The 22010-nt window shown below is 35.0% G+C and overlaps 1 protein-coding gene across 4 annotated transcripts in view; it reads left to right on the top strand.

The window, feature by feature from the left end:
- Positions 1 to 22010, top strand: part of Atp11c (ATPase phospholipid transporting 11C) — a 202921-nt gene that overhangs the window by 98076 nt on the left and 82835 nt on the right. For all 4 annotated transcript variants that reach the window (XM_038316043.1, XM_038316044.1, XM_038316042.1 and 1 more), the window contains exons 3-10: positions 1691 to 1780; positions 6163 to 6243; positions 8093 to 8200; positions 13916 to 14044; positions 17011 to 17114; positions 19432 to 19482; positions 21190 to 21254; positions 21546 to 21627. In XM_038316043.1, coding sequence (XP_038171971.1) covers positions 1691 to 1780; positions 6163 to 6243; positions 8093 to 8200; positions 13916 to 14044; positions 17011 to 17114; positions 19432 to 19482; positions 21190 to 21254; positions 21546 to 21627 — 710 coding nt within the window. The remainder of the gene's footprint in view (positions 1 to 1690; positions 1781 to 6162; positions 6244 to 8092; positions 8201 to 13915; positions 14045 to 17010; positions 17115 to 19431; positions 19483 to 21189; positions 21255 to 21545; positions 21628 to 22010) is intronic.

Raw genomic sequence — 22010 nt, 5'->3', positions numbered from 1 at the left:
TTGATCAGAATAGAGACTTTCCAAGTATAAATTTTGCCTTTTACCTTCAAAGTCAAAGGTTTTTTTTTTTTAATTCTGGCTTCAAATCTTCTATATTATGGTATGTACTACATCTGTTGATTTTTAAATGACCCAGTCGTTAAGCTTAAGGCATTAATAAATTACATGTTGTGCATGCACTCAGATTGTGTATGTACCTTTTCATTTATGAACACATTCTCAGCTGTCATGAAGGTAGGCGGTACTAGTAGAGACAAAATTTTATCTGACAATGATCTAAATCCAGTGATTAGTCCTAGCCAAAAGAACTAATATACTCATTCACTCACTCTAACTTTTCTCTCTCCCAGGAATTTTTAGAATGAATATTAGGGAAGACAACTGAAAAACTTAACTTCTATAGAAATCATTGCCTATTTAGAGAAAAACATTATTGAAAACACAGACACATTTACAACTTATAGTAATTGTTAAAAATAAGTTCAGAGCTTTAAAGAAGAAACCATTACTCCAATTAGTATCTTGACAAAGTAAAACTTTACTTTTGATCAGAAAAAAATGAGCTACTCATAAAAAAATGGAAGAGCAGGCAAACCAGGACATCAAATTCACTTGGCTTTTATTTTAATACAAGTGGTGACTGTGTTTTTCCCATTGGTTGGGGTTTTACCTCATAATATTTTGTAAATGGCTCATTTAAATTAAGTTTAATTAAATGAGTTGCAACTCAGTTAACAAAAGTTTTACCCTGTCAGGTTTGGAGATTAAAACATTTGCAAAAAGGTTTTACAACATGAGAGAAGATAAAATTACTGAAACTCTGATGGTAAACAAATGTTTTATAGTGTTTTCAGAAAAGCTAGTATTTAATGTTTTTTATAGTAATGAATACTTGCTACCTCAGCTTCCCAAATATTGGGATTATAGGTGTGTGCCACAGTGCTTAGGCTTTTCCCCATTGATTCTAGGAAACTTTGTTATTAATTTGTTTTAGAGATATGAGTTAGTCTTTAGCTCATCCAAAATTTCATCAGCAGTTCAATAGTGAATAATTTTAAGGTAATACAGAATAGGTGTGTCAAGAAAAAAAATTATTGAGGCTGGAGATATAATTTAGCAGTTAAGAGCACTGGCTACTCTTGCAGAGGACCCAGGTTCAATTTATTTTAAACAATTTTATGTATTTATTTTGTGGTGGGGGGGGTGAATGGGCTATGGTGTGCGTGTGGAGGTCAGATGATAATTTTGTGGCAGGATGTCTCTCCTTCCAAAACTTTATGTGGGTCCCAGGCATCATATTCCAGTTGTCAGGCTTACATGGCAAGTCCCTTTTACTGCCTGAGCCATCTTGTTGGCCCCTAACATCTCCTTTAAACAAGGCTTAGGCGCTCTCAAAGTCCAGAGAATCTCAAGAGAGAGGGAGAGAAGACAAATGAATACATATAATATGATATGACAGCAAATAGCAAAGAATCCGTTTTATGTTGGGTTGGAAAAATTAGTTGGCCAATGAAAGTTTCAGTGAAACTTCATTTCTGGAAAAAAAAGTATTCTATACCTCTAAATATATTCTGGTGTAACTAAGGGTGTGTGTTTTCAATTGTTAGATATACTAAATACTACTTTATATTATAATAAGATTTTTCAAGTTTCTTTTCTAATAATACTTTTTGTTCAACTTATTTTATAGTATACACTTTGGAATTTCCTCCCAAAGAATTTGTTTGAACAGTTTAGAAGAATTGCAAATTTTTATTTTCTCATCATTTTTCTTGTACAGGTAAGAACTCCATGAAAACAACATGGATAAATTTGGTTGTTTCAAACAATTTGTAATCTTAAGTTGTCCTGTGACTTAAAAATACTTGATTATTATTTTTAAGTAGAAATATAATTGCACTTCAAGAATTGTGTGATGGTATAGGTTGTCTTAGAAATGAGATTTAAATTTTCATGGATTTTGTATCTTTATCTTAAATGTATATTGTATAACATTTTAGTGATCTTTTATATATCAAAATTTTAAATAGTTTAAACTAACAGTTTTACTTTTTTAACACCAGGATTTTTGTGGTAGGAGAGGAAATGGTTTATTCATCTTAAACTTTCATATCACTGTTCATTACTGAAGAATGTCACTACGGGAACTCAAGCAGGACAGGAGCTTGGAGGCAGGAACTGATGCAGAGGCCGTGGATGAGGGTTGATTAGTGACTTGTGTCCAGTCTTGCTCAGCCTGCTTTCTTACAGAACTCAGAACCACAAGTCCAGGGATGGCACCACCCACAATGGTCTGGGCCCTTACCTTTTGATCACTGATTAAGAAAATGCCTTATAGCTGGATCTTATGGAGGCATTTTCTCAATTGGGGCTCTCTCCTCTCTGATGACTCTAGTTTGCATCAAGTTGACATAAAATCAGCCAGTATACAGTCCTATCTCTGCTTCCCAAATATTGGGATTATAGGTATGTGCCACCATGCCTATACTTTCCCCCATTGGTTCTAGGAAACTTTGTTATTATTTTGTTTTAGAGATATGAGTTAGCCTTTAGCTCATCCAAAAGTTCATTAGCAGTTTAATAGTGAATAATTTTAAGATAAAGCAGAATAGGTGTGTCAAAAAAGTTATTGAGGCTGGAGAAATAGTTCAACAATTAAGAGCACTGGCTACTCTTGCAGAGGACCCAGGCTCAATCCTGGTACCCATGTGATGAGTCAGAACCATCTGTAGCTCCAGGTTAAACACTAGTTTTAGTCTATTTGAACACACTACTTTTCTTCCTTATTACACCTTTCTATCTACCTTACTCACTTACTTCCTTGAAGTTTGAAAGTCTAGTAAATCTATCTGCTTTTCAGTGTTCGTTTTACCATTCGGTATTTTAAATTTTAATCATTTAAAATCATGTCTTACATCTTTAAGTATATAGTTTATTAGAGTTTTTCTTTCACTTACTACTTTAATGATAACCCCCTCCTCATCTTTTTTAATGAAGCAGAAAAATGCCAGCGAGTTAATGTTGAATGCTTTTGTTTGTATACTCTGAAGCTTTGCCTAATGGTATTATAATTTAGTTTAGACCTCCTGCTTAAAACCAGTTTTGGGACAGAATATAGAAGAGAGTAAACTGCCATAGTGAATGATGAAATTTTTAGAAAGGCACTCATATCCATGGTCAGATGTCGTAGAAGCATAAAGTACACCATGGATTCTGTTGGCAAGAATCATTCAGTTTATTAAAGTGTGTATTTAATTAATTTAAGCAACTGTATGCTGACCACCTACAGTTTGTTGTACAGTAGTCCCGAACAAAATATGATGAACAAAATACTGATTTTTTTTCTACCCTTAAGGAATTTATATTAAAGTTTTGAAGAGTTGTATAGTCACTTAACTCAAGAGATTGAAAGGGCTTCAAAAGTACGTGATATCTGAACTGATCTTTAAGGGTTAGAAGAGGTTTCCATGGCAGAGAATGCTACAACCAGCATCCCATGAATAGAGAAGAGATTGTGTAAAGGCATACACCTTTAAAGGTCTAAAAGTCTTATATCTACATTTTTTTTGGTCCGGGGATGATAGTGAGATTTGAAGACAGATTGTAACTACGACCCCACCCCCCAATAATCTAGTTCTACTTCCGTGTTTCTTATTTTTGTGAATAAATAACAGCAACATTCACCTAGGCATGTTAATCCAACACTTGCAATATATCTGCAATCAATAGTTATAGCTCATTACTTACCAGTCCTGCCATTTTTTGTTCCTGAATATCTTCAGTGCTTCTTTTCACATCCCTTACTTCTACCCTAATCCAAGACATCAACTTTCACTTGGATTACAGCAGTAGCCTCCCAAGTAGTCTCCTGTCCTCCACTCTTACTCTCTTCTAGTCTTTCTTTCACAAAGCACTGAGAATAAATTTTCGTGTTACCTTTTCCTGTGTAAAATCTTCAAAGATCCCCTACTGTGGAATGAACTGTCACAAGTCAACAACTTTCCCTGCACTCTTCAACACTGTAACATGAAGGGGCATGCTTTTTGGGGTTTCTGTTCTGCCCGGTTCCCACAGCTGTTTAGCCCCAAAGAAAATCACACAGAGGTCTCCGTAAGTTAATAAGCTGATTGGCCCATTAGCTCAGGCTTCTTATTAGTTCTTGTAACTTATATTAACCCATTATTCTGATCTATTTTAGCTATATGTCTCGGTACCTTTTTCAGCTGACAGATCACATCCTGCGTCCTCTGTGGTCTGCATAGGACGGGGAGGAATCAGCTTCCTCCTTCCCAGAATTCTCCTGTTCTCATTGCATCACCTCTACTTCCTATATGGTTTTCCTACCTATACTTCCTGCCTGGCCAATCAATATTTATTTAAAACATGATTGACAGAATACAGACAATTATCCTGAACCACAACATGACATTTTGCGGGGCATTTTTTCATTTTTCTTTTGTTTACTTGTACATTTGTCACTTTTCCTTTTATTTTTTTTTTTTTTTTTTTTTTTTTTTCCACAAGGTTGGCAACATAATTTATTCTTTAGTCATGTTTTCTAAGCATAGATACATACTCATTGCCTTTTTGTCGATACATGGTTAAAATACTTAATGACTTAATTACTATCAGAATGACCAAATTATACCAAAGAACTCAAGAGAAAGCACTTTCAAAACTATTTTCTTGCCTGATATTTTCTAAAATTCTGTCTGAAAGCCAAAAGCTGAGATAATTAAGTTCACTTAAATGACATAAACATCACCCAATTCAACGTTAGGAAGCACTGTGCAGGACTAGAGTTGTGGTAGGCACTTTCCTGTCATTTACAATGCCCCAGGATTATCTCAGCTAAAGAAGCAAGGTAGATTTGTTTAAAGAAAGTTTTACTTTCCCCTAGAACCTTTTCATTCTATTTTGTTAAGTATATCACAAATTCAACATCAGATTTTTTGTAAAAACTGGGACCATCAATCCTTTTTGTATTAGCAACCTTAAAGAAGCCTGTTTACCTTAAGGTTTGTTCTCATGGTAATGGTCACTATGTATAAATGTCTTAATTAAATGATTAGCCTCCATAGAATGATCCTCCTTGGAGTATAAGTTCTAGAATTTCCTAATTAATCCATCCTGTATTCTGCTATGCCTGCAGGCATCTGTTCATAGGATGTGATCATTTTAAAAGGGCAAGATGATTTAATGTTAGACAACTAACTAGCGTTTACCTTTTGTATTTTCACAACACCTTTATTTCATAATGGGAATAAAATCAAGACATTTCTTTCTAAGGAAATTGTACGTATTTATATTCTTGTATCCGTAAAAACTAGTCTATGGTCCTCTGGCATAGGTGGTCAGTGAGGGAACCAAGAATGGACGTACGCATTACTCTCATGTTCATCATTTCAGATAAGGACCATAAAACCTCATGTCACTTCCTTTTGTCAATAAGTTTGAGTATTCTATGAGGCCATTGACCCAGTTGAAAGGATTTCCACTTGCAACATCAGAAACCACTCTACTAAAGTAAAAAGTGCTTATTTAAGCTTAATATGGTTTGGAGACAGCGTCTCCTGTAGTTCTGGCTGGCCTGGAATTCACTGTGTAGATCAGACTGGTCTCAAATTTAAAGTAATCCTCCTATCTCTGCTTCTGCATCTGAGTGATGATTTGTTAATTTGGTAGAGGAAAGGAATATGTTGGAATGATTTTTTTTTTCCTTTTAGAAGACCCTGTGTATATTGTTCATTGTGCCTGAAAACTTTCTTTGAGATAGTTTACTCCTAGCTATCCTTATAGATCTCAGCATCTATACATTGGTTTTAATGTCTTATTTTCCTTCTAAGCTTTCAGCTCTGTGAAGGCAAACACTTCTCTATCTTTTTAAAGCAAGATTTCTAGCAGCTGAATGGTAGCAGTACAGGGGCTGGCAGAATGCTTTTCAGCCATTAGCTGATAAACCAGTATGCATATTTCAATAAAGGAGATCATCTAATCTTGGATGAAACCCAGTTCTGAATTTTCTTAAATTGACTGTTGTTGTAATTAAAATTAGTATTCATCGCACTAATAGAACATATTTTGTTTGAAATATTTGAAACATGTAAATGCTACATATGAGTTAATAGCTAATTTTATTTTCAATTTAATTTCTTTACCTAGGTCACAGTAGACACACCAACCAGCCCAGTGACTAGTGGACTTCCACTTTTCTTTGTTATAACTGTTACAGCAATCAAACAGGTAAGTTTCTTACTTAAACTATGCCTGTTCTTTAATGCAAGCTGGTGTGAATTTTCTTGTAAATTCTCTAATTTATTTACTCTTTTCTTTCTCAATATCTATGTGTATGTGGTATAAGCATAATGAACAAGTAGAAAGTTCAACTCAGTAGGGAAATGGAGAGTGGGATTTTACTGTTCATTATTCTGATTTGATATGTCTTGGAATTTCCCATTCCAATGAATTTTAGTTGTTTTTGGTTATAGCTACAACTTAAGAACACAAATACTTGAATTTCTTTATTATCAGTAATACTATTGAGGAGGGTGATGGTTAGGGGAGAATTCTATCTTTCTTGTCAGAATTGGCAAGCTGCCACAGATTATGTGATTGTCTTTGAAGTATTTTGAACATTTTATGTGTTAGTACTTTTAAAACTGTCCAAATGAAATTGAAAATTTAAACAGCAAACTTTAAGTGAGGAATGGGTTAACTGTATAGGAACAGACCACAGACTATGCTTATTTGCAAACATATTTTTAGATAGTATCTATCAATATGCTTTTTGAAAGTACCTTAAGGTAACTGATAGATTGAAGGAACAAGGTTACCTTTCCTATTGGGGTTATCTGATCGTCTGTCTTGCCTACTAGGGATTTTAAAATTGTTTTTTCATGTATTTCATTGCTAAATAAAGACTTGGAATGTTCTTTCCCTTGGGCTATCTAGATTATTATTTTCCTTACTCTCATAAATTTTTAGTTCTAACAATAGCATTTATGGTTTTCAGAGGGCTTTACTGATTCATTCTACTCCCATTACTAGTTATATCCTTCCTTTCTTTATTAGCATCAGAGAATGTACCCTATGAAATGATAGCCTGTGTTTTCATAAAGAGGGTAGAATAGGAATGAAGAGGAAAAAATGGAGAGGGGAGAAAAAGCTATCAAGAGATTATTTTTCAGATGTAGTTGAAAAGGCACAGATATTACAATGAGGGGGGAAAAGCATTGAATATAAAAGAAGGAGGTCATGTTCAAATGAGCATCCTGCTTCCTTAGCTCTCTTAGCTTAAATCTATTCCACATGAAAAGCCCAGAAGAAAGTGAACCATTAAAGCTCTGATTATTTTTTTTAATTCTAAAAGCAAACACTAGTTTCTATTTTCTTTAATCATTAAGTCAGTGGAGAATTTTAATTATTATCTCCACGATATGTAAATTCTCTGACAAAACAAATTTCAAATTTTCCTACTTTCTGCATGAGAAGAATTATATTTCTAAGTTATTAGGTTTATCATAAAATAAAATGTCAGAGCAATTATCTTCAAATTAAAAGTGGAAAGATATGCTAGAGAGACGACTCAGTACTTAAGAACCCTGGCTTCTCTTACAGAGGACTCAGGTTCTATTCCCAGAACCCTCATAGTGACACACAACCATCTATAACTCCAGTTTTAGGGGATCTGACATCCTGTTCTTGCCTCCCCAGGTACTGCACACTCATGGTGCATAGGTATATACAAAAAAAATACCAACACACAAAATAAAATAAACAAATCTTCCTGGCAAAGTAGAATTATAATGTTCCTTAATTCTTCAGGCATATATTGAAGAAAACATAGGTATTCATTAGAGCACTGCAGGAATAAATAATAGATTTTCACAATGAAGAATGTTAACACTCTAATACCTGTTTTGCCTTTAACGTATATCTTATTAAAGAACCTTATAATACAATAAAGCTATATGCCTAAGGAGTATGTTTAAAGTATGCTTCAGATTTTCTAATAATGTGTTCATCATTGTATCTGTGGCATTCTGTGTTAAAATTAACAAAGTTATAAATATAATTTTTATTGTCTTTATAGGGATATGAAGATTGGCTTAGACACAGAGCTGATAATGAAGTTAACAAAAGTACTGTTTACATTATTGAAAATGCAAAACGAGTGAGAAAAGAAAGCGAAAAAATCAAGGTACTGTTTTACTACATCCCACCCGGCTCCTGCATGGTTAGCTTTACACCCGAAATAACAACACACAAATTGTATTCTTTTAAACACTGTCTGGCCCATTAATTCCAGCCTCTTTCTCACATCTTGACTAACCCATATCTAATAATCTGTGTAATACCACAAATGGTATCTTACCGGGAAAGATTCAGCACGTCTGACCTGGCGGCTGGCTTCATCACAACTCTCTCCCTGAGCAGAGGCATGGCAGTCTGTCTAACTCAGGAGAGGCGTGGCATCTGACTGAGCCATCTACCTAACTTCCTTCTTCCTGTTCTGTCTACTCCACCCACCTAAGGGCCGGTCTATCAGATGGGCCAGGCAGTTTCTTTATTAATTATCCAATGAAATCATCAGATAGATAGAAGACACACCTACATCACTACATCACTCCTTTTAAAGCTACTCTTAATGGTGCATGTGTGTATGCACACACACACATGTGCTTGCATGTTTATGTGTGTACATACATATATGCCATGGAATATATGTGGAGTTCAGAGGACAAGTTTCTGGAGTCGGTTCCCCCTTCTGATATGAGTTTGTGGTTCAGAATCAAGACATCAGGCTTACAAAGCAAGCACTTTTACCCTCTGAATTTACCCTGGCCCCACTCAGAATAATTGGAATCAGTCTTGCATGATAAAAATGCACACTTGGAAGTACACAGATCAGGGCAGTAGAGGTGCATGCCTTTAATCCCAGCACTCAGGAGTCAAGAGGCAGACAGACCTTTGAGTTCAAGGTCAATCTTCTCTACAGAACAAGTTCCAGGACAGCCAGGTCTACACAGAGAAAAGGTGTCTCAAAAAAAGGGGGGGACGACTAAAGGAATCCGTATTATTTATTTATATTCACAGTGTTATATAACCACCATCTCTATTTACATCACCAGAAAAGGAAATTCCATACTCATTACACATTATTTCTTCTACCTAAGTCCTGTCAACACTAACCTTACTCAATTTGCGGTTTTAATATTTTACATGAATGAAATAATCCATTACATGAACTTTGTGTTTTCCATCTTTCAGAATATTTTAAAATCCATTTGTGTTGTAGCATTTATCTATAATTCATTTCTTTTGATGATAGCATATTCTATGTGTATACCACATTTTCTTTATTCACTAGCTAATGTTTCTTCTGTGGGTGGCTATAGATGTTGTTGCTATGAACATTCAAGGACAAGTTTTTGTTTGAGTATCAGTTTTCAGTTCTTTTGAGTATATGCCTTGGTTGAGTCTGCTAGTCTTATGACAATTTTAATGAACCCCATAACTTTTTTCACAGAGAGTATACTGTTTATATTTCCAGAGTAAGGTGGTATTTATACTTTATTCAAATTAGTCATTGTTTGCTTCTTCTACCAAATCAAATCCCTGCCAGATAACATTTAGATTTTATCATATCAAATTTTTTTGATTGCCAGTAGATTTTAAAAAAATAGTAAACTTTGCTGTTTAGAACAGGTTTATGTTCACAGCAAAACCTAACAAAGTATAGCTATATAGCCATGTTCTGACACAATACCCTTTTCTATTGTAAGCATCAGTAAACCTTCCTCACTACATAAAATTTAGTTACAGTAGTGTTCACACTTAGTGCTATCCATTCTAGGAGGTTTGATAAATGTATGGCATGTATTTAACATTGTAACATCATATAGGATAATTTCACTGTCTCTAAAAATCTATGTTTTTCCTCATTATTCTTCATTCTCCCTTAATTTCTGCAGTCACTGGTCCTAATACTACATGTTTTTGCATTTTTCAGAGTATTTTATTGTAGAAACCATACCATATGTGGCCATTTTTTAAAAAGATTAACTTCTTTAACTCAGTATACATTTAAGTTTCCTCCATGTTTTATCATGGCTTGATAGCTCATTTCTTTGTAGTGATGAGTATTATTAATTTTTCTGTAGTTACCAGTTTACTTCTGGAGAAGGTAGATATTTTACTGCTTCCAAATTTTATCAAATGTGAATAAAGTTTCTACAAACATTCAAATATAGGTTTTTATGTCGGTATGTTTTCACTTCATTATATGTAATATTTTCATATGGAGATTAATAGTGTATGTTTTTTGAAATGGGTCTGTCTCAGCTTCCATCAGACCTTTAGTGTTTGGTATTTGGGTCATTCTAGTCAGGAGTTGGGTTGCCATTGTTTCTTTTATTGTAATTATTGTTATTTTAATATACTACTGTGCTTTACATTCTTTTGAAAGATTGATTGCAGTTATCCTGAGTTTTGTGTTGGACTTGGGGTGCTAGAGTGTTTTTCCTGTTACTTTTCCACCATCTTCTTTTACCTTATTCTAGATGGCCTGACTAGGAGTATAGGCCTCTTTCTGTTCTTTTGCTTTTCTCTCATAGCAGTATACTACTGTTTCTTATTTCTTATTCAATATGAAGCTCCACATAGGAACAGAGTAATTTATTGGTTCTCTAGTACCAATCTCAGTATTGGCCAAGCACTCTGCACTATATATATGCCTTTGTCTTAGATGTAAATGAGCTTCTTGCTTCCTATAAGAGAGGGTTTCCTGATCCTGAAATGCCTCACGCTATACAAATTGTCATCAGAGAGCTTTGGTAACTGATAGAAACAGAGATCCACAACCAAGCTCTGGGCTGAGCTCTGAGAATCTTGTTGAAGAAGGATTGTACGAACCAGATGTGGGCGTGGGGTTAATGCCATTACAAGGGAACCAGGGGAGATAACTAATCTGAGTTCATAGGATCTCACAGACACTGGACTGACAGCTTTAGAGTCTATGTGGAAAAAACCTAGACCCTCTGTATATGTGTGACAGTTGTATAGTTTCATCTACTTGTGGGACTCCTAGCAGTGGGAGTGTAGCTTATCTCTAACACTTTGGCTGGCTTTTGGGAACCTATTCCTCTTACTGGGTTGTCTTACTAAGCCTTGATACAAGGGGAAGAGCTTATTCCTACCTCAACTTGATATGCCATGCTTTGTTGATACCCATGGGAGGCCTGCCCCTTTGTGCGCAGTAACAGATGAGGAGTTTAATGTGGGTGTCTCAGAGGGAAAGAAGTTGGAGGGAATGGGAGGAGAGGAATGTAAGCCGACTTTTCTGTCCCACCAGCCAGTTCCCAAATATCTATACAGGGACTTACTAATTTTAAATGCTCATATGTTAGCTCATTTTGTTATTAACTAGCTCTTATAACTTAAATTAGCCCATATTTCTTATCTATGCTCTGCCATGTAGCTCAGTACATTTTCTTAGTACAACAAGTTCATCTGCTGTTTCTGCATCTCCTCATGACTCCTCCAACTCTGCCCTTCTCCTCCCCAGCATTCTCTCTGCCCTGAAACTTCTGCCTAACTACTGGCCATTTAGCTTCTTCATTAAACCAGTCTTAGTGACAAATACTCACACAGTGTAAAGGAATATTCATTTTTCCTCATGCATTCCCTTGGTATTATAAAACAGATCATCTGGGGCTGGAGAGATGGTTCTTCCAGAGGATCCTAGTGTGATTCCCACCTGGTGGCTCACAACCATCTCTATCTCCAATCTCAAGGGATCTAATGCAGTACTGTGGCTTGTGGGCACTGCACACATGCTTCACATAGCCTTCAGTGCAGGCAAATCAAATAAACTATCTATTGTATAGGATTATATATATTATCAGAGAACTTAATATGCAAGGCAAAGGATAAGACCTTTGGAAGGGAGACAGGACAGGAGATCTGTCTTATTGTTATTAATTATTTTATGTATGTTATTTCTGTGTATGTGGTATATATGCATGTTGCAGTGTCCATGTAGGAAATCAAAGGAAAAATTGTGGGAGTCAGTTCTCTACTACCATGTGGGTTCTGGGGATTCAGTTGAGGTCATCACACTTGGTAGTAAGTGTCTTTACCTGCTAAGCCATCTTACCAGCTCCCTGTAAAAATGATAAAGGGACTGGAGAGATGGCTCAGAGGTTAAGAACAATTGCTGCTCTTGCAGAGGACCTGGAATCAGTTCCTAGCACCACATAGCTTCTCACAACTATATTTAACTCTATTTTGAAGGTCTTCTGGTCTCTGCATTCACAAGACATATATATGCAAAACACTGATCCACATTTATTTAAATGATTTTAAATGGTAAATAGAAACAGAACTTGAGGTGATACAGTCATTCTCTTTCCCTACAGTTGTCTTCTCCTTTAGCTTCAGGGTGAAGCCTAAATTCCTTAGCCTGTCTGGCCTGGCTCATTTATTTAAGTATGGCAATTGTTATATCATAACCTGAGCATTTATGTAACTGTGGAAGAAAACATCTAAAAATAATATTTAAAAATTAATTTGATTATAATTGCCAATTCTGGTGCTCTTGGATACTAATTTATATTAATAAGGAAAATATATTTTTCAATTCAAATAGACCTAAAGTCCTCATCTTAATCTCTAAAAACAGAAGAATTTCCTGTATTAGTTGAGCATTCACAGTCAGTGTAGCAGATCAACATGATGGACTTTGACTTCTCTTAACTGTGTCTTGCTTTCTGTCATTATCAGTTGCCTCTTTTTTACCTCTCCTTTATATTTAGCCCTCTGATGAACTTAAAATTTTTGTTTTGTAGATTGTTTGTAGTGTATTTATGATTAGTGGTAATAGTCTTGTGGATTTTGAGGGTTTTTTTAGGTTTTGTTTTTAGTTTTTTTTTTAAACAGGGTTATTTTCTCAGTAATGTGCCATGAAAATTGTTGGATAGTGTTATCTGAAGGTTTTCTTATATCCTTCTCAAAAAATATACTTTGGTATTCTCAATTTGTGAATAAAGTAATGACATTGAATTAATAAGCAGTATTGACACCCATCAGATAGTTAATATGCGTACATTATTTAATGTTTTGTTTGTTTCATCATTTCAAACACCAGTCTTCTGCAGTTATTGGAATCATTTAAGCCATTTATGAAAGTAGTATTTAGTAACAAAGCTGGGACATGAAGTCAGGTTTACAAGTCTTCACTTTTTAATGTTTTATTCTCTGTATCATTGAATTGTTTAAGATTCGATCTCTCAAGTTTTTCTTCTTCTTGGGTACAGGATACTTGTTGATAAGAGATTGTTATTGCTATATTCTCCCGATGAAAAAAATTCTTACCCTATCTCGAAAAAAAAAAACAAAAAAAACAAAAAAAAATTCTTAGAAAGCTGATCTAAGACTCGCCTCTGCCAATTATGAGGAAAACTGATCCTTTTCTCAATTGCCTGAGGTTTCTGAACACTAAAGAAGGAATCCAACAATCATAACTGCAGACAAAACATGCTGGTTCAAAGTGAAAATATAGATGCCTCTGGTCATGAAGTACCTAACTTGAAACCTGTAGATTTTCTTTCTTCGCTCTTGAAATGGCCATAGAAATTATCTTATTACATATCAGTTTCAGGAATATCAGAGAACACAGAACACATGGATGTCAGAATTACCCAACAGTCGTAAGATATTCTGAAAGCATTCTAAGTATGTCCTTAAAGAGGATTTTGAATATTCAATAACAGTCTTTAATTTCTTTGCATGTGATGTAGAATGCTGATAATCTCAAAATCTCATCTGTAGATATCTCTTTTAACAGTTTTAGCTGTATTGTGAGGTATACTGAATGCTTTCTTAAGAATTTAAAGTATTTATTCTGCTGTTTTAGGTTGGTGATGTAGTAGAAGTACAGGCAGATGAAACCTTTCCCTGTGATCTTATTCTTCTGTCATCCTGCACAACTGATGGAACCTGTTATGTCACTACAGCTAGTCTTGATGGTGAATCTAATTGTAAGGTAATGGAGACTAAACCTGACCTGAGCATTTTTATTCTCAGAATGATTAATGAGATAGTTCTGTGTCCTAACACTCCTAAATCCCTTAGCTCACTTTTGCTATTCATGTTTTATATTTGAAGACAGCAGTTATGTAATTATATTTGAGCTTCTAAGTAAACACCCACCTTGGAGAATAGGTTTGCATTGTGGGGGATAGGGTGGGAGATCGTGCCCTAACAAAAAGCCATCAAAATTATTGATGCAATTCAATTAACATTTTATTTATGCTTTTTGTTTGTGTTTTTGTTGTACTTAGGACTGAACTCTTGGCTCACACATGTACACTAGAACTACTACTGAGCTATTTTTACCACCCTAGACTTTTATAAGTGAGAATACTTGTGAGCTAAACTACATAACTACAAAAATAACTTCAAGTATTTTGTAACTTTATAATTCATCTACTTTTAATTTTTTAAGAGTTGCATATTTTTGTTTAAAAGGTTTATTTTGGGTCTGGAGAAATAATGCTATAGTTAAGAGCACTAACTGCTCTTTTCCTAGAGGACTTAGGTTCAATTCCCAGCTCACAACCAGCTGTGATTCCAGCTGCATGGGATCCGACTCCCTGACCTGCTTGGGCGTACCCTGACCTGCTTGGACACTAGGCACATTAAGTGGTACACAGATGTACATATAGCCAAAACATCTATATACATAAAATTAAATAAATCAATTCATGTGTTATATAACTAGTCTAATATGGAGTAATTTGATTACATGTATCCATACCTTAGGATATAGTTTAATAAATGTTGTATTTTATTGTTAACCAGTAGGAATTTTAAGTATGTTATAGTCAATTCAATCAGAATGGGAGATAATTTACTTTGCCATCCACTGTTCCATGGGGCATGAAGACTTATCCTTTCTGTGGGGCTTTTAAGGAGTATGGCAGCCTTGGAGTCCAGCTCCCAGAATTGCACCTAGGGTTGCAGAAAAGAATGCCTTCAGAACAGCAGGGACTTAGGAAAATTTCCTTTCTGAAGAAAAAAAAAAGACTTATACACAATCTGAGGGTTATGCCCTTTTTATTTCCAGCTCTTGTTCTCTCCAGTTCCAGTTGTCTAGTTCTAATTCTCTCGGTCCAATTCTCTCTAGCTTTTTTGTTCACCTGCCTTACATGTACACATTCAACAACAAACTTTTTTCAATAAAAATGTTATAAAAACTACATTGAAGTTAGTGAGTAACCATAACAACTCCGGCTTCAAGGTTCCTGGTGTACAGGCCGTGACCTGAGACTGGGGACATAGTGCCTGGTGAAAGAAGCTGCTGAAGGATTTGTGCAGGGAGTAGGTTTTTTTTCAACCAGACTTAGCAAGAGGTTTTAAACCAGCTAAATATATGTAGCTTGTCTTAGACTGTGGAGAAACTGATTTTTTCTTATGTTAGTCTGGGTAAAGAAACAAAATAGGCTTCTAAGTGTCTTAACAGTCCTCGTGGAACAATAGATCTAGTAATGAATCTTATCTTAGCATATCTTAGTATATTTATGTTCAACAAAATTACACAGCTTAATGGGTAGTTATCTTCCTGATCATCCACAGATAGATGTGCCCATAAGATTGAGATGTAATCATGAGATTACATGAACAAATTACATAAAAATGCACGGTAATGGGGAGATTCCCCAGCTGTTTTTGCACATGTGAATTTACAGACAGAAACAGCCAGTTTCCAGTGTCAGTGGTCCCATAAGTCTTGCTTGAACAGGGTTCTCTCCATCAGAGAATAATTCATCTGGTAGGTTGACATCTGAATTATCAATTGCCATCTGCTGTATTTGTGTCATGGCCCTCAACAACTCGTTGCAAAGGAGTAATTCTGGTTTGGTGTGGCCTTTAATCTCAGTACTTGAGAGGCAGAAAAAGATAAATCTCTGTGAGTTTGAGGCCAGCCTGATCTACGTAGGGGATTCTGTATGGAGAGATCCTGTTTAAAAGAAAAAAAGTAGTAATACTAATAAGCTCACCTCTTGGTATATGTTTGGGGAGGTCTTCTATTTGTTTTTTTCCCCTGTGGAATTAAGGAGTAGAACTCAGGATGTGAAATAAAAGCTTTACTTGTTACTATTTAATGATTTTGTGTTCAAGCAAATGATACTAAATTACTGGTGTCTTAGCTGTTCAAAAACTGAGTTATATTTTAGGGATTATTAAGATAGAGAAATCTGTGTAAAGATTCTCTAACATTGAGAATATTGTTTAGAGGAAGAAAATTTTCAGTTTTCTTTTATCAGTTAAGTGGCAATAAATCAAAAATTTTAAAGTCAGGCAGTAGTTTTAAATGTAAAGCAAGAAGTTCTCTAATATCCCTAAAGACTGTGTCAACAGCTTTCCCTTGTGCATAAGTGCTGTAATACTTGAATCTGCATTAGCCCTTGTTGACAGTTTATAAATAAGTTCATTGGATCTTGTCTTGCATTTTGGATGAATTAAGAGTATAGTACATATATGTAGAATATCTTAATCATTGAATATAAGACATTAGCTTTCTGTTACTATATAAAATATACCCATATTGAACAGCTTCAAAATCTTTATAAACTGTTTATGTAATGGAACCATTAATTTTTTTCAAATGTTGGTTTTATATATAAGAGAAAAAATATATTAAAATCTTCTTGGGGATTTCAGTTAATTATATGCATGCTACACATGTAATACTCTCCAGTGTCAGTGTCAAGGACAGTTTTTGTTTTTCTTTTACCTTTAAAATCCTTTTGGAACAGGGTTACCTGTGTATTTGTAATGTATTTTAAGAGTAGTGTCCTGTAATTCATTTGGTGTAGAATGTCCATCAACATTTGTAATATTCTGCTTAACCCTCTTACTCTAAAATGTGCTGTTTCTGAAATAATTTGGCTATACAGTTATAAAAAAGAAATACTTTATATTTGATTATCTTCTGCTTTCATATAGACACATTATGCAGTACGAGATACCATTGAACTGTGTACAGCCGAATCCATTGATAACCTCCGAGCAGCAATTGAATGTGAACAGCCTCAACCTGACCTCTACAAGTAAGCATCTAGTTTTACTTTATTGCTGTCCTTTGACTCTGTTTCTGTTTTGTCACCAGTAAAGCAAAGAAATACCCATTACTTATTTACCAGTCTACTCTTGTGTATATTTTTATAAGCTGTTCTTCCTATTGGAAAGGAAATTAATCAAATCAGCATTGCTCACTACCAGCCTAAGGTAATTCATTATGGGCCCAGACATCCTACTTTCTTTTCCTTTTCTTTTTGTTACTTGTAAACATGGCTATCAGGTTTTTTTTAAAGACGCCTCATCTATTAGACTAATGGAGTTCCAGGAGTTAATTAAAACAAAAATAAACCTTTTGCATCTTATCCAGTGTGAAACAAGAAAGAGGATATGGGGCACTGCAATTAAGTAGGCACACCATCCTTTCTTGTTAATGATGATGACGAACTAAAGGTTGCAAATAGGCTGTTTGATGTTCACAAGCTATTAAATTCATGGATCTATAAACGGGTATGTTTTCTTCTGGCACATGGATGCAGGTTTTCTGATTAACATTCATTGGTGGTTGTCAAAAAATTGGCATTAATGTCTAGGACTGGTTAGTTTAATTAGGGTGTGGTACTGCTGAGGGTTTGGTAATAGTTTTTAATTCATTCCATTCTATACCACCGTTGCAGATAACAGCCACTATATGGGCAAACCATCATGTTAATTTATGTTGTTGGTCAAATAGAGGACCAAATGAATGGATTTGGTTTACTCTAGTTAGGGTTAGGAAATAGTAAAGAAATATATCCTACTATGAGAATGTTGATCCCCTCCCCCACAGTTTATTCCTTGTTTCCTCTTTCTCTTTTGTATGTTTTGATACTAAGAACTAGAGCCACAAGCAAAAAAAAAAAGCTTTCTCCACCTTCAAGTAACTAATGAGTAAAGGATATCAATCAATAAAGCTAAGCTTATAGTACAGTAATAAAGATGTACACAAAGTCCATGAAGTTCCAGAAGAGGGAATGACCTATTCTGCCTGGTAATATATGTATAAGTTTCACACACATATACATATTCATATTTATAAGGGAAATCCCCAGATTTTAAATTGCCTTAAATAAGAAGGATAATTTAGAGTAGACAAGGTTATTCTAATTTACCTAAGCTGAATCCCTTCAATATGACTTCAGAATACCAAGTATTTCTACCACTCTGATAGAAATCATGCATACAATATTTATCAAATTCAATTATCTTTCTTAGGGCAAAGAATCTGCCTTTTTAGTTTATTATGTTTCAGCATTTTTCTAGTACACTGCTTTCATAATTAACATAGAATAAATGGATAGATCTTCCTATTTTGTATATAAAAGCATTTAAACTGAGGTACTACAGAGATTACTCAGTGGTTAACAGAATGCATAACACACACACATTAGATTTGTCATAACCACCTATAGCTCTGGGGGATCTGATACCACTGACTTCTTTGGGCACACGAACAAACACAGAGATACACATGTTCATGCAATGAAAAATACACATGTTTTTAAAATACAGCATAAATTTTGATTGGTAGGGATGTGGATATGAATCTGTAAGAAGTTACAGGGCTGAATATTATCAAAATAAAATACATTGTATGAAATTCTCAAAGAATAAATAAAGATATTTGAAAATCAAAATGTTTTAAAAGTATTTGAACTGTATATTACTTTTCTATGAAGAAAACACCATACTGCAAATTACAAAGTAATTAAGGAGGGTTATGCCGTTTTATCCCTTTTTGCAGAATTGTAGGTTGTGCTTGGATCAGATCAATTGCCAAATACAAACATTTTTAGGTTTACATAATCAAGTATTCCTTGTGTGTAGTTGTCAAAAGTTGGACCTATGACTAATACTAGTGTCACCTGAGAGTCTGACAAAGAAGTTTAAGGATGGGACCCAGAATTCTGAGGTTTAAGTAAGGGTCTTTCTACCCACTGTGATTCATAAGCAGCTCATGTATAAAAACCATTGAACTAATCATTTCAAAAATTGCATATAGTATCAGAAACCATTCCTAATCACATGAATCTAAAAAGCCACAGTATTTATAGAAAGGTATCATATGATGTGTTGTGTATATGTATAATACCAAGTAGAATTCCATTAATTTAAAATATTTGTTTATACTTATTATTTTAAAGATTCAATGTTATGTAATTTATAAGTTCAATGTAACTTTTTCCAGATGCTTAATAGAATTTTAAATTCATTCATTTTTATATTTATTATTTATAATTTGATGAATTTCTAATTGCTGGTATTTAGATTTTCACACTTGCTATTATGTTTTGTTTTTGTTTTTAACAGGTTTGTTGGGCGAATCAGTATCTATAGTAATAGTGTTGAGGCTGTTGCCAGGTTAGTTGGCTATTCCTTTTAAAAACTATCCTTTTGGGTGTAGTGATGAGCTGCGCGGGCTGCATTCCTTCTGTAGTGAGGCACTGCAGGCAGGCCTGCTTTTCATCCCGCCCGGCTCCCGGCCACTGGCTAGCTTAACATGCGAAATAACAACACACAAATTGTATTCTTTTAAACACTGCCTGGCCCATTATTTTCATCCTCTTACTTACATCTTGACTAACCCATATCTAATAATCTGTATAACACCACGAGTGGTGTCTTACCGGGAAAGATTCAGCATGTCTGACCTGGTGGCTGGCTCCATCGCATCTCTCTCCCTGAGGAGAGGCACGGCAGTCTGCCCCAGAGAGGAGAGGCGGGGCAATTGTCTGATCCATCTACCTCACTTCCTTTTTCCTGTTCTGTCTACTCCACCTATCTAAATCTTGCCCTGTCAAAAAGCCAAGGCAGTTTATTAGCCAATGAGAATCCTCCATCATTTGGGAGGAGGAATATTTTTCTTTTAAACCCAATAAACTAGTCAAATGCCTTTCCTTAAATAAAGTGAAAAGAAGAGAGCTAAGTAACCTTGTGATTAGTTGGGCTATGGTGATCAGGTCTCTTCGTGTTGGATAGAAGATTATTATTGAAATAATATACAGACTTTCTAAAAGAACAGAGCTCCATGGGACCCGCCAAATGTTCAACCAGTAGAGACACTTGCCACGAAAGCCTAGCTACCTGAGACCAATCCCTATAAACCACTTTAAAGGTGGAAGGAGAGAAATGACTTCATAAAGTTATCCTCTGACCACTTCACATACATACTCTATGGCATGTGCACCAACATAAGCACAATAATTATATACAGAAAAGTTTTAACTAAAAACATAAAAGAAGCTGGGCGGTGGTAGCACACACCTTTAGTGCCAGCACTCAGGGAGACAGAGACAGGAAGATCCCTATGAGTTTAAGGCCAGCCTGGTATACAGAGAGTTCCAGGACAGCCAGAGATACACACAGAAATCCTGTCTTGAAAAACAAAAAAAGAAAAGAAAAAATAAAATACATAAAATAGCAGTGCTCTGTACCTGTTGATTGCTTTTCCAAACCTGTTCTAGATAATCACATACATTTTCCTTGGTTGTATGGTGGCTGACAAGCTGGAAAATAGTGGTTTATTTGAGAGTAATTGAGGGTCTAGGCAGTGAAGAAAATGCTAGAAGAATTACTTGGACCTAAATAAAATGTAAAGTTAATCGTTTATGAGACATTCAGAAAAACAGGATGCTTTCTTTCCTCTCTTATTACATAGTTAATTGTCTCAGCTTTTCCACTTTGCCTTGATCTCCCAGAAGTCAGGTTCATTCTCTACAAAGATGCCATTGTGTTTTTGCAGCTTGGCATTTGCCTTCCCAGTCTTTTATCTGTGACCCTTCATTTCTTACTTCTTATAGCTCTTGTCTTGCTCTCTATAAGTCATAATCTTTTGATCCTTCTTTACCTCTGTGTGTTGCTGACTACCACTGTACTATGTTCCCATCTGGCTGTACCCTCAAGTCACTTAAGATGGAGGGATCATTCTGTTCATCCCAGGGAGTAAGCTTATGGTAGAAATATATACATTCTGAACCCCTTGGAGAATAGATGTGTGTCAGGGTATCTGTCCCCAGTAATGATGACCTTGTACATTGTTTCATTCAACTGTGCTTGTTTTTTACTTAGATCTTTGGGACCTGAAAATCTTTTGCTGAAAGGAGCTACACTTAAAAATACCAAGAAGATATATGGTGAACAACTTTGAAAATATGTTGTTAAAATGTGTTTCATAAAGCTTGTGAATAAATAGTGCATGTTTAAAAGTGAACATGGCAGATACCTGCCTTTTATTTTCAGTGTATATTTATGTGTTGATAATTTACAAGATAAATTAATGAGTATGATACTTTATATAATTAAAATTTTAATATAAGTGATAGATCAGCCAATGAGTAAAAATACTTAGAATTCTTACCCTTATAAACTGTGAAGAATTCACAGAACCAAACAACCAGCTTATTTAATATTCTGTTATTCTTTAGGAGTTGCTGTTTACACTGGGATGGAAACCAAAATGGCTTTGAACTACCAAGGGAAATCTCAGAAACGTTCTGCTGTCGAAAAGTTAGTATGTACCACAAATTTTGTTTAGGCATTCTTGATTGAAATAGTTATTTCTTCAGTAACTCCAAATAACAATACAGAAAGCCATCATCCACAATAATAGCAGCCACCATTTTAAGCACTTGTTTTTGTTCCTGAGACAGTCCTCACTGATTTATGTCTTCATTTGATTCAGTCCTAAATAATCCTATGAAATAATTTACATTAGACTCTTTCAACAATACAAGTGAAGAAACATAGTCTCTAAGATAGTAAATGAATTAACTAAGCTTGCATAGGTTTAAATGGCACCATTTACCTTAACTGTAAATGCATCTCCTTTTGTTACTGAATTTGGGGTCCTTTCGTTGGTATGTGCAAGTTGATTCTACAATATTGATCTA

This window comes from Arvicola amphibius, chromosome X (assembly GCF_903992535.2).
Source record: "Arvicola amphibius chromosome X, mArvAmp1.2, whole genome shotgun sequence".
In the NCBI taxonomy this organism is placed as follows: domain Eukaryota; kingdom Metazoa; phylum Chordata; class Mammalia; order Rodentia; family Cricetidae; genus Arvicola; species Arvicola amphibius.
This window is presented reverse-complemented; position numbering and strand designations above follow the sequence as displayed.